General features: G+C 42.6%; 2 protein-coding genes across 2 annotated transcripts in view; both read left to right on the top strand.

The window, feature by feature from the left end:
* LOC308058079 (ankyrin repeat domain-containing protein 26-like) overlaps window positions 1–13,711 on the top strand; it is a gene marked incomplete at its 3' end in the record, with an annotated part of 181,669 nt that overhangs the window by 918 nt on the left and 167,040 nt on the right. The gene's annotated exons all lie outside the window — the stretch shown is intronic.
* Window positions 4,721–12,650, top strand: LOC308058083 (ankyrin repeat domain-containing protein 26-like; the record flags this gene model as incomplete). The annotated part of the gene is made up of 7 exons (XM_080412090.1): window positions 4,721–5,230; window positions 6,070–6,219; window positions 7,202–7,235; window positions 7,467–7,605; window positions 9,545–9,758; window positions 11,880–12,063; window positions 12,519–12,650. Exons 1-7 carry the CDS (start codon window positions 5,100–5,102, stop codon window positions 12,648–12,650), a joined length of 984 nt encoding a protein of 327 aa, XP_080268216.1. The 5' UTR covers window positions 4,721–5,099.

Raw genomic sequence — 13,711 nt, 5'->3', positions numbered from 1 at the left:
TAGAATACAAATAGTTCCAAGTTCTTTGGCATCTTCGCTTTAGGGGAAGAAAAAAAAAAAAGTATTGTTGTTCTTTGGACAATAATAGAGATGTAACTTCTCTCTAGAAGTATCTCCCTCCTTCTCCTCTCGCTCTTCTCCCTTTCATGTGTTTGCAATGGGTAAGCAACAGGTCCCCTTTTGCTCTTTATTTTGCACAGTGTTCTGGTAAGACACACAGGTATTTGTTAGAGGTTGTTCAGTTAAAACGTGAGTTTTCGTTATGTCTGTATTCCACAGTAATGTGGAGTGTAGCCCCATAATGGACCAGTACGTTACAATTTTACAAACACAGAAAGGAAAGGTTGCCTTTTCATGGCTTGTTTCATGTCAGCTGTTTTTCCTCTGTGGCTTTATTCATTTGCGTCATGCTGGTTTTTACCCATATGTTATCTTGAAGGTCAGGTGCTAAGAAGTAGATGCAAAAATTTCTTTCTTTCAAACAGTTTATGTTTGGATTTGGGTTTAAGGAATTTAGGTTGCTTCAGCAAAGCATCATGATTCCTGCAGCACAAATATTTCTGACTCTAAAAGGGTTGAAATGCCATTTTTGACAACTTGATTTCATAAATCTGGAGAACGGGTACAGTATCTTTCACAATTAAATGTTCAGTGAGAGCTGGAATTTCCCATTCTATTTACTTTGTTACTGACTCATAGTAATACATTCTTAAAATTATTTTTGAGTCAAAATAAAATAGCGGTGTTCTCATGTTTTCTGTATAGCAAAGTAGCTGCTGTCCACTGTAATCTGCAAAAAGTCGTTATGTACATTATGTACAATTTATGAAGAGGGAAGTCTCAGAATAGAGTGGAGAGGTAAAGACTAAGTGGAAAGAACTACGATGATGAGAAGTCATCTTTCAATGCTAGCTAGAGAGCAGACAGAGTAAAAGGTGGGGGAATGACAGGCAAAAATACTGGAATCTGGTTTACCCTGTGAATTTTTTATATACTTTTTTTTGAATGACTGGCTCTTCAGAAGCCTTGGAGTAGGGTTCTGCCAGTGTTTTAACTAAGAATTTCTCCCTGTGCTAAAAGTGAAGAACTCTTGACAATGAGGAGTCATCCTCTTTCGCAGTGTTGACAGAAGCCAGTAACACAGAAAATAGACTCATGAATTACTGCTCCAAGAAAAGAAGAAATTTTACTTGCAACAGCTAATGGGAGAAGTCCTTAGCTTTTTAGTTGATGTTTTTTGAGTTATTTTTCCAGTGGTTGGAAAAATAATTACTGACTAGAGTTACTGACAGGATGAGAACTGGAATTTTGAAGGTAGAAGAACACTGTAGCCTTTCACCTTTCCTGCTTCTTCCTTGTTCTGTACCCATCATACAGAAATGTCAAGACTGATTAAACCCTATGGGAAAGGATTCTTAGGGGCTCCAATGTTGTTAAAATCTTACCTAAAAAGGGAGACATCAGACTCAAATAGCTGCTGCTGAAATCTTTCCTGTTGACCATGACGGGCAAGGCTGAAGAGGAGTTAAGGGTTGCTTTTCATTCTAGCAGCATGGCGCCTAATTTTAAAGTGACTGCACTCTGAAACAGAATCCAAAAGACGAAGACACCTACGTACTCTGAACAGAGAATGTGACTTGCATCCTTAGAAGGGCAGTACAAAACCCTGGGTGCTCGCAGGTCTGCTTTTATCCCGCTTTCAGGCAGATACAGTTGAGCAGAAAAGCTTATTCAGTCTGTGTTGTGCAGACAGGAGAGGTGTCACAGCTCTCCTGCATCCACAAAATACTGAAGTCTATCTTCTAAGCAAAATTGTGGTGCCCATGTTACATGATGGGGGTGATGACGCATATCAAATTGTATGGTAGGAAGCTGCATGTGGGGTTTTTTTTGCCTGTGCGAAATGCACGTTCAAGTGAAGAGGGAGATTTGTCTATAATATGCTGATCTGTTTGATGAAACACGCCGGTATTCCTCTTTTGTAAGACAAAGATCAAAGAGAACACCTTGAAATGTGGTGACCTTTCTGAGGCTTCCCCAGCCTCCGCAAAATACGCTCTTGTTTGGCCACGTGAAGTGTTTGAAAAGGGTTTTCTCGGAGGGTATCCTAGAGGGGAATAAGGCAGGCGTCCTGCTTGTGGCGGGCGTGCGGGGCAGGGCTGCACAGCGGGGTCTGGCGTCCTCTGGAACACCCGAAGGGACAGCGTAGCAAATGATTTCCACCCCACAGCCGGGCGTCACGAGAGAGGGACGTGCCTAATTCTAGCAGGCAAAGCGCAGGACTTAAGCCTGTTGCAAGGTGGTAGTAGTTGGCCAGTGAGCTTGGGAAGGGGGAGGGTGAGACAGGTGGTGTCTGGCTGAGGTGCTCCTTCCCTCTTGTGAGCGGAGGGGTCTTTGCCGCGGGAGAACAGGGCCTGGCTGACGAGAGGAGCGCGAGGAGCGTGACGGTCTCAGCCCGCTGGGACACCAAGGCTGCAGGCCCTCTTCAGGAGGCACCACGAGGGGAAGGGGCGTGTGGGCAGGACTGTGACACGGGGCAGAAGCAGTCGGAGCTGTTGAGAAACAGAGCGTGGGGACAGGGACTTGAGGGCGCTGGGTAGGGTTAAGGCATGGTGCGGTTTTCCTGCGAGCTTGGGTTCCTGATTCCTGGGATGAGGGCAGGAGCAGGCAGGTTTCCCTAATAAATCCTTTCCTTTGCACCTTGGAGTGGAATTTATTATTTCTGAAGCTTGGGTGAAGAAATAATCCTCCCTTAGCCAGTTCTCTGTGTGGTGAACGGTAAGAAGCTTGTCATGTTCATTCCCGTTGGGTTAGCTTAGGTGGCCGGGGACTGTACAATGCCAGACGGTAGAGCGCGATGGAGGGAGGAGGGTGGGTGAGAAAAATGTTGGCAGTTTTAATGAAAAACGGTATTAAAGCAATAAAACATGAAAAATAAACATGCTCTGTGACAAATGCCGGCAGTTACAGCAAGCAAGCAGGCGAAAAGGTAAAAGCAACCCTAATGCCTAGGCAAACCTAACCCAAGAAACCGCTGTCTCTGAGTCCTTCTCTTGTTAAGAAGATGGTGTGCAGTGAACCTTTCATTTAGTGTCCCTTGATTTTTGTAGTGAAAATGGCTTTCAAAATGCCTTATTTCTATTATAGGATGAGTTTGCAACAGAAATTGCATAGATTAACTGTAGTAATTTTTCTTGATAATCTTTCTGTCTGTACCTGTTTACTTAAGGATAAATATATTTGAGAAACTATCAACTTGATAGAAAAAACAGCACATGAAAATCACACTGATAAGGCAGAAATTTTCACATCAGAAATTTCACAGCAGAAAATGAGGAATTGCACGGTGCTGACAAGCAGTTCTAAGTCCAAAACCTTGGAAAGAAAGAGATGCAAGAATGTGGGTTGAAAATGAGAAGAGGGAATTGAAAACAAGTTTTAAAAACGTTACAGCAGAACTAAAGCAGCTGCTTGGTGAAATTAATGAAAGTGGGAAAACTCCTTCCCTTGTGGAAGAAATGTCAGAAGATGGCTTCAGTGCTGAGCTGAAGAGTTCTCATGCTGTTTCATCTCATGCAACAGAATCGAGTAACAGCTTAGAAAGTAAAGGTGAATTTGGAGACATTAAACTTACGCTAGGTGGAAAAGTACCCAAAATGGAAACTGTAATCCGAGTCTTGGTGTCCTTCCTGATCAAGATAACTGAAATGCAAACATGGAAGATACCTGGAGTACAGATGAAGAAGATTGCACAAATAATATGGATGATACAAAGGTGCCTCTAGCAAATGGAAGTAGTAGAAACGTAGTGGGAGGTCCTGAATACTCCCCGAGATACAGCTTAAAACCCAGTCTTTTGGATGACATTTCTGATATTATTCCTACAATAAGACAGTTTCTCCACGTGGTGAAAATGCACTTTTTGTAACAGAGAGGGAACTTGGAAAAGACTCTGGATTTAGTGATGACTTTCCCAGGGACTGCTTTATCGACAAAATAGGAGAAGCAGAAATGGAAAGTCTTTTTGCAAATGCTCAGCAATCATACGTCATGCTGAAAAGGAATCTTGATGAAGAACTAAACCAAGATACGGGAAGATTTAAGGGTAAGGTAGGAATGCTGCAAATAGTATTCCTGGCTTTGGAGAAAGAGAAGGTACAGCTGCCAGAAGAGGTAGTTCACCTGCTACTCTTTATTCTTTAATCTCGCTCTGGATCAACGGTCCTGTTCACTTTAGCTGTTCATCATTAAAGGAGGATGCTTCCTACAAATTGGGGTTTGTTCTAATGGAAATGTTACTTGTGAACAAAGAGAGCAGTGGAGAGTTGTCTTTTTCCTCATTTTTGGAAAACGGAATGCATTATTGCTCCAGTTTAACAGCAGGTGGCACTGGGTTCCAGTGCAAGTAGTTATCACTACATTGCCTTAAGAAGAAATCCATAGAACTCCATCGGTTCTGATTCTGAATCAAAGAATGAAAATAGCTTCTGAACAGGGTCTTGACTAATAATTCATGTGCTGTGATATCTGCGTGGTGTGTCTTCATTGCCTTTCACTAAAATTCCTCTTTCCTGTGAAACCATTTGTGTTTGTGGGTTTGGGATCTTTTTTTTTTCTTTTCTCCCCTTGTTCAGGGAGCAGGAGCCCAGCGCAGTTCCACTTGATATTCTTTTCTGGTGGTGTTACAACTGACATTGTGCAGTCCTCCTACTTCTTTGTCCATCAGTAATGCTTTCACTTCATTGTTGTTCTCATGTTTTAAGAGACACTATTGTTTTCTTTCTAAGGGCTGTCTTCTTGTTATCTTTAATCATGAGTGAATTCAAAGCACTTTCAATGACATGATACGCTTTGTAGTGTAATTTTGTGAAAAGGCTTCTCTAATGTTATATTATTTCAGGGGTAAACCCTGAATTAATCAATCTTGGATGTGGTGTTTCTGTCTTTTAGAACTACTAAGAAATACATGAAGCTTAACTTTCTTTTTATAGGTTGAGAAGGAAAAAAGCAAACGAAGAATTTCAAAAGTGCAGGCGGTGGCGAAACAGGAATGTCTTGGTAAATTAAATATACCATCAGACAACATCACTAATCGGCAAATGAAACAAAAGATTACTGTAAGGAAGAATGACTGTTTGAAAATGGAGAATGAAAACACTATAGAAGAAAAAGACAAAAAGAATTTTTCATCTGGGGAGAGCTCAAAATTGATTGAAATGCCAATGAAATGGTAAGCTAAGGAAATGATCTCTAGTTCTTATTTGTAGTACTATGTAAGTGTCTTAGGTTTTCTAATACTGTGGTAGGTGAAGTAGTTTCCTCAGTGGTGAAAGCCATAGTGAGTAGTCCACTGCTTCTCCAAAAGTGAAGAAAATGTCTTTTTAGAAAACACAACGCTCACGATATTCAAATCTATTGCCTGCTCTAAAAAAAGAAAAGGAAATAAAAAATAAACCCCCCACCCAAATTCCTGTGATTTCCTTGTCAATACTGAGGCAAAATGCATCTTCAAAACCAGAACTGAAGACTGGAAAAAGCAGTTATTTTTGTAGGAAATGGCCACCTAGAAAAGAAAAGTAGGAACCTGGGGTTTGCTACTACTCCCTTTTCTAGGTGATTTTAGTGATCTCCGTGCAGTTGGTGTTTTCCTTTTCATTAAGTTAATATGCCCTTTGTCGGGAGAGGGGAAAAGATGACATTACCAAACGAATCTCAAAAGTCTAAAGAAGGCACACGTATTTTTATGTAAACCTAAAGCAGGAGTTTTTTCCTGTCTGTCCTTCAAAGGAATCTCTGCTCTAGATGCTTTCTGTAACATGGATATTATAGGTATTCCAGCTTAACCTGGCTCTAGCTCAGATTCCACGTGTCCCCCTCACTCCTAGGGGCAGGTTTTTTAAGTACTTGGGTATCTTCCACGATCTTTGCAGTCAAGTCTGTGTTTTTATAGTAGATATTTTTTGTCTCAGTCGTTTCTGGACATCATCTTATGTCTGTTTCACAGAAATATTTTTTGTAAGCCTACTCACTTGGTGATTTACTTTTTTTTCCCCTTTCTGTTTAATGCAGTAAAATTGCCCTGAATGCCAAAGTTGCAAAGAAAAGTAGAAGGCAGCCTTCAAAGCAGAAGGCTCATCAGCAGATGAGCTCTTCCAGTGGCAATCATGGTCAAGTACAGGATGATAGCACTTCCAGTGAAACATCTGAGGATGAAGGAAGGTATGCATAAAAGGAACGTTGAAAACAAAACTTACTTAATGATGTAAATTGGCCTAAGAGCTAGAGGCAAGTTTGGGGTTTTGTTGTGTGTTGAGGCTTTTTGTAAACCTGATGCATATGAAGATTCTTGTTCTTTCTTGTGACCACACTACCTGGTGCACTTTGTGTTGACAAACACTTTGCTGTTGTTTAGAGTGCTTTGAGCATGCTGGCCAAGTTAATGATAAGGTCACTGTGCACAAATTCTGATTAATTACATGAGTGTGTGCACAGGCATAGAAGTATTTTATGTGTTTAAAAAGGGCGAGGAGAGACTTACAGAAAAGCGACATCACTCTTTCACTGCAGGTATCTCAGGATTTTTTGCCCTGCTCCCCGCTCCACCTTTTCTCTTGCAGCTGTGTACCCTCCTGACTTCTTGCCCACCCTGAACTTACTTGTGCGGGTTGTGGCAAAGTGAGAAAAAGAAGTTGTTGACACTGTTCAGCCCTAGCTAAAAATCTGGTGTGTTATCAACACTGTTTTGGTCAGAAATCTAACACACAGCCCTGTGTGGGCTGCTGTGAAGAAAATAAACTGCATCCCAGCCAGACCCAGGACACCAGAGAATCCAAAATTACAGTTCTTTGACCTGTAGGAGAAGGATTCTCGGTACTGAAGAGAGCTAAACCCCTGGTATTAAACAGGGAATGCACGTAAGCGTATAGCTACATGTCTGTAGCTGTAAGATTTCTGTCACTTTGCGTGAAGTTTAGGGAACAGTTATTTCAACTATTTGCTTAATATCTTGCGGAAAAATTAGCCTTCCAGTAGACATTAATAGCACACAATAATTGTTTCAGTCTTGAACTATATCTAGCGAAGTTACTATACCAGATTTTAGTTTAATTCACTTCTGAAATGAGGTTTTCAAACGAACTTCAGGTATTATTCATACTGCAATGTAAGCATTCCAGTACTGAAATATATTTCTGTTTTCTAGACCTGCAGCAACAACTGGGAGTGAAAAGAACAAGGTACTGTAAAACGAAGTTCTTGATAAACAGTTTCTATCAACTTTTAATCACTTAGATGGGAGCAGTGTTTATGTAGTGATCAACCAGATGTACAAATTGCTGCTGGTATGCAGCTTTATTGTATTTGAGACAAATCTGTGGGCTGTGAAGGAGAGAATGAATCATTCATGCATTTGTAATGGTCTGTAATACTAGAAAGTGGAATTACAGAAAGTACTGTATTTTTTGTAGGTCAGCATCCCAGTGGAAGTAACTGATGACCCTGGTTTAACTCGCTCATCTGACCCAACTTCAGAGGATGTGGAATTACGAACTTCAACCTACAAGGAGGCTATGCTGCTGTTAGAACAGCTTCGTGTGGATCATACCGGTATGTTTTCAAGTCACCGTCTTCAGCTGTTACAAGTTCCCCTTAAAACATGGTTTCTTTGTATGCACTCCTAAGTATTGTTTTTTTGATATAGTATCTCTTTATGATTAGAGATCCCCCTCAAAAGCTGTGAAACTGTCACCTGACCTGAGATGTTGCCTGTATTATCAGCCAAGTGCCTTACATTATCATTGGTTCTCTGTCTAGTCAGAGCTGGAGAAGCAGTTTCTTGCAAAGTACAGTTCAGCTCCTTCTAATGCGGTCATCAAAAGTCAGCAAGAGCTTTTTCTTCTTTATATCCCCCTGATGTGGTTTAAGCCCAGCCACACCTAAACACCTAAGCACCACACAGCCACTCACTTGTTCCACCCCAGTGGGGTGGGGGAGAGCATCGGAAAGGGAAAAGTGAGAAAACTCATGGGTCGGCATGAAAACAGTTCAATAGCAAAAACCACGCACGCAAGCAAAGCAAAGCAAGGAATTCATCCAGCACGTCCCATGGGCAGGCGGGTGTTCAGCCATCTCCAGGACAGCAGGGCTCCGTCACGCATAACAAATACTTGGGAAGACAAAGTGCCATCACTCTGGATGTCCCTCCCTTCCTTCGTCCTCCCCCAGCTTTATATGCTGAGCATGATGCCGCGTGGCATGGCACATCCCTTGGGTCAGCTGGGGTCAGCTGTCCCAGCTGTGTCCCGGCCCGGCTCCTTGCGTACCCCCAGCCTGCTGGCTGGTGGGGTGGGGTGAGGAGCAGAAAAGGCCTTGGCTCTGTGTGAGCGCTGCTGGGCCATAAGGAACACATCCCCGTGCTACCAACCCTGTTTGCGGCACAGCTGTAAAACTTGGCCCCGTACCAGCGACTGTGAAGAAAACTAACACTATCCCAGCCACAGCCAGCACACCCCTCAACAGCTAATGACAAGGAGTACAGCAAAATAATGGCTTTGCTTAAAAATAATAAGTACATATATATAACAAATTTCAACTGTCATAAGATGCTTGCATATATGCACACGGCATTATATAAACATAAGCATCACTTACTAGGGCTCTTAAACTATGCTAAAATTTCATCAGGCAAGTGTTAACCTTGGCCGAAGGCCAAACTCCCCGCCCAGTGCTGCCACTGCCCCTCCTTGACAAAACGGGGTGAAAAAGCTTGTGGGTCAGTGTGAAGGCAGGGCTGTCACTTCCCAGTGACTGTCACTGGCAAAACAGACTCCACCGATTAAAATACATTTGGATAGTGAGAAACAAAGACCCCAAACCTGAGAAGGACACGTCGGCACCCCCCCTGCTCAAGCTCTGCTGCGCTCCTTCCCTGCCACCTCCCCAGGCAGCACGGGGAGGCTGCGGTCTGCAGTCGGGACGTAGCAGTTTCTCTCTGCTGCTCCTTCCTCGTCCCTTTTCCCTGCTCCAGTGTGAGTCCTCCCCCAGGCTGCAGTCCTTTGGGGAAAATCTCCTCCAGCCTGGGCCTTCCATGGGTCGCAGGTCCTTCGGGAAGGATCCGCCTGCTCTGGCACGGGGTCCTGCGCAGCACTGCGCTGTGGGTATCTGCTCCAGCATGGTTCTCTCAGGGGCTGCAGGGGAATCTCTGCTCTGGCACCTGGAGCAGCACCTCTCCCTCCTCCTTCGCTGACCTGGGTGTTCGTTTGCGGGGCTGGTTTTCACATGCTTTTCCCCTTCTCTGCCCGTGTGGTGGTTTCGCCCTTTCCTACGTTTGTTTTTCCTGAGGAGCTGCCAGCACGGCTGAGAGGCTCAGCTGTGCCCTGCGGTGGGTCCATCGAAACCGTCCATGTCCAGCACGGGACGACCCCTGGCTCCTTCTCACAGGGACCTTCCCGCTACCGAGACCTGCCACCTGCACCTAATGCAGCAAAGCATTGAACAGCATTGGGCAGTATTTGTGCAGCTTTGTGTCTTTTCTGTCTCAAAACAGGTTCTGCTACTTTGTTGAAACTGCGAAACATACTTCTTGTATATGAACAGAGAATAGAACGTGGGACAAATCGGTATACAGCTCTCTCACTCGAAGTAAGGGAATTGGGAGATGAAAAGAGGGAGTCACGGTTCAGAGCGGAGAAGACTCAAGATTTGAAATCTGTATTGGCTCACCAAGAAGCAGAATGGAAAAGGGATATCCAAAGCCTTAAGTATGTAAATTGTGGTCTGATAATGTATTATCTTGTCAGTGGTTTTGTTCCGAAAGACACTGATGGTGCAGGCAACAGGATGAGAAGTTTCCAGTCTTTTGGGTTTGGGTTTTTTGAATCCCGTGGGCCAGTTATGCTATGAAGGAGAGGGGAAAAACGTCCGGATACCAGCTCCATGTACAGTCTTCTGGATGTTGTTCTAACTTTGTTTTCTAGCAAGAAAAGAGCAAGAGAGTGTGTATGGGGAAATCAGATTTATAAGAGAGATTTGAGAGATGGTTGGGTGGTGGTTTTTTTTTTTTCATTTTGTCCTTGCAGCTTCAGTGGGCCTATAATACTAGGATTTCTGGTAACTCCACCCAGTGCAAGTCAAACCAGAGCTTAGAGCATTTGTTTGCTTACCTGTTTGTTTGTTGGAAAGGTCAAGTTTGGGATTGCCCCTTTCCCCACACTCCTGAGCTAGACCCGGAGGCGTGAGGTTTCTCATCGCTGTTGACATCACGTCAGACAGGGGTGGCCAGCAGGCACCGTAGGCAGTTCAGCAAGGACAACTGCAGAGCCCTGGCCTGGGAGGGGAGATCTCCTTGTGGTGATCCCCGGTGGGACGGCGTGGCTGGGGAGCGGCCCAGGCAGAGAGCGAGCTCAGCAGGAGCCACCGTGAGCTGGCAGCTGGGGCGGCCCGCAGCGGCCTGGGCTGTATGGAGGGCAGCAGTGCCAGGGCCCTGGGGGCAGTGAGTGCCCACCCCTCCGCAGGGCTTGCTGAGCTGTGTCTCGAGCCCGGGGCCCGGTGTTTGGCCGCCCAGCCCAGGAGATCTTGCCCAGTCCGTGTGAGGTCGGCAGGGAGATGCCGGGCTGGCCCGGGGGCAGGAGCACCAGCCCTGTGAGGGGAGGCTGCGGGAGCTGGGCCTGGGGGAGTTGGGCCTCCCAGCGCGGGGGAGGGGGGTACGAGGAAGACGAGGCCGGTCCCAGCTTGGCCTGGGTTTGACTTCAGCAGGTGTTCAAAATCCTCAAACATCTGTCAAGTATAAAGAAGTAGTATTTTCATTCTAAGTGAATTCTCCAAGCAGCGTTAAATTTATACTTTCAAAAGTTACACTTTTTGCGAAACTACACTAGAAACTACATGTAAAGCTTTCTCCTTGCAATATACGCCATTCAAATACAAATGTTTCTGTCAGTCTTTCAAGTAATTTTAGTGGTGGTTGATTCTTGTCTTGCAGAATTTCTAAAGCAGGCTTTCAATTGGCAGTTCTTCCCTTACGTTGACACTTGATTTTTTTTTTCTTGTTCACTGTTGTGAATATATGGGAAAAAATAGTCAAAATAATGATCAAACACAAAGCAGCTTTCTTGTTTGGGTACCATGGGCACACCATGGACCGTTTTTTACCATGTCAGTGCTCATTGCTGATTGTTTCAGTTGGTAAAGAAGCTGACCTTCCATAAGGCTTTCCTTGTAAGTCAGCTTCAAAATGAAATTGCTGTAGTTTCTCCCAGAGGTAGATCCACTGAGGTTTTAAACCTGGTTTTAATCATATTCAGCTTAAACCCCATGCATTTCTGAATCTGGTTTTGAACACTGACATCCTTCTCGAGTAAACAGAAACTGCTTGTTCTGTCTGTGGGCAGCCTTACAGAAGGCTTGCTGAAAAATTGTTGCCATAGATAAGTGGCGTGCTGATTCACCAGTATTACTTCTAGTCACTGAATCCCTAATATGTAGGCTCAGTATACTAAGAAAATGTATATTAACCATAGTAAAAGTTTATGATGCTTTGATCCGATGAGACTACAAACTCCTTTTTCAACATAATGGATTTAATATGAAGAGGATTTATTTTTTTATGACAGAAGTGTACACACTAGTGTGCATTTCCCTGTGTAACCTTACAAAAAACTGGTAAATCAATCAATGGTTTATTTCCGTATTTTGTACAACTGATACCGTGGACAATGGAATGAAGTTAGAATTCTTTAAAAAGTTGAGAAGTACAGTAAAAATATGGAATCTGGAAACATTTAAGTTTTTTTATGGTTTGAGTTGTCTCTGCAAGTTCATCATGTGGAACATCTACTTTTGTATCAGTGCTTTTGTTTCTCAAATACTCTGTTACATCCCAGGTGTTCTTTGAAACAAGAAGAAGCAAAGAGACTCAGAGTAGAAGTGCTCTGTGAGAAAATGAGAGAAAAACTGCAAAGGAAAGAAGATCAATGTTGTAAAGAAAGGGAGGAGAAACAGAAACTTGAGTTACACTCAAGGAATTTAGAAATGGAGATAAGAACACTGAGAAAGCTCTTGAAACAGGTATATTAAATAATGAATTAAACACTTTCTTTTCTGCTTCTTTTCACTTGTATTCCAGTATGCCTAGAGAAGGAGGTGCTTTGTTCATGGAAGAGGCATTGGATAACTATTGCCAAATTTTGAGGGCAGTAGAGAACAGTTGGTTCACAATTGGTCTGTTGTTGTTTTGTTTTGTTGGGTTTTTTTGGCTTTGCAGTTTATTAATCCTTTTTTTCTTTTTCAGAATTTAGGTTTCATTTGTATTTCAGGCAAAGCCTGACTTTTTTCGAAATTACTACAAAACATCCTGTATTTCTTCTTCTTAAATTTTCAGAAGAAAATTAAAATTTATTCTTTATAGGTGGGTTATCATAGCTGTGGGGAATCAAAAATCTTTTCAGGTATTCTGGGGAGAGTGGGAAGATGTATTGCTAGCTCTGATTTTTCTCGAGATGCAAGCAGTTGTATTACTGTAGGTTGAAGAGGAACGTGATGAAACACAGACACAGCGCTCTCAGGAAAAGAGGGCCAGAGCCCTTCAAGAAGGAATTTTGAACAACCACCTTGGGAGACAAATGGAACTAAAGAAGAGACAAGAAGATCTATAGGAAAAAATTCAGAGGTAAGCAGATATCTTTTTTCGAATAAGTCAGATTTCACCATATTTGTTTTAAAGTCATAATAAATCTTATATAACTTCCCGTGTTTCTTGATGGTTTATTTACTGTTTACCGGTGTAACTTAACTGTGTAAATACCTTTCCTGTTTTCTCTTACGTCTTTAAAAGTTCTGGAAAGCAGCATCACTCCTGTATGTACCTGAATTACTTGTGCAAGTTGGAAACTAATAGAACACACTATTTACCCCGTTTCTTAACCTATCTGTTATTTGTCATTTCACAGACATTTTATTATCACTTTTTAGGGTTTCTAGCAATGAGACACCTAGCTACCTATGTCAAGGTTGACCAGGAAGAAAGTTGTTTGACAGTGTTTGTGTTTCCATTGCTTTTTTTTTTTTTTTTTTTTTTTTAGTTATTCCCTTATTGAACTTACTTACTTCAAGTATGCCTTTCTTTTCCACCTCCACATCTGAAATTTTATGATCGAATATCAACAATGAATTCAACTCTCTGTAGGAGTTAGAGTAACTGGAGGAGAAAAAGCAACCATAAACACTGTATTCAAAAAGATCTTGAAAAGAGTTTACTGAATTTCCTAAGAATGTGCAGTGCTTGGAAGCCTTGTTTGTTCTTGGCTGTGCTGCCCAATAAATGTAGGATGAATGTGTTTAAGTCGAAAAAAGTTAAACATATAATAAAGAGGGAATATACAGGACTATTGCATTCCGGGGGTGATTGAGTTTCATAGCTAACTTCCAGTAACACAAAAGGATAAGTGTTCAGAAGACATTTGAGAAGGAAAATACCCTTTCTAGCCTTGTTTTTACCAGATCTGTAGCACAACTAATTCAACCTTAAAGGCAATATTATAAAGGCATGCACATACAAGAAAGCACTGTCATTTTAAAAGCTTTACACTTGAGATGTTTTAAATAATTTTATTATTTGGTTGTAGGTTTAAGGGGGTATTGTGTATTTGGGATGTTCATTTAGGTTTTAAGGATATGTTGCACTTCCGTTGTGTACGTACATTGTACATGTGCGTGG

This window comes from Falco punctatus, assembly GCF_963210335.1.
Source record: "Falco punctatus genome assembly, contig: scaffold_23, whole genome shotgun sequence".
NCBI classification, from domain to species: domain Eukaryota; kingdom Metazoa; phylum Chordata; class Aves; order Falconiformes; family Falconidae; genus Falco; species Falco punctatus.
This window is presented reverse-complemented; position numbering and strand designations above follow the sequence as displayed.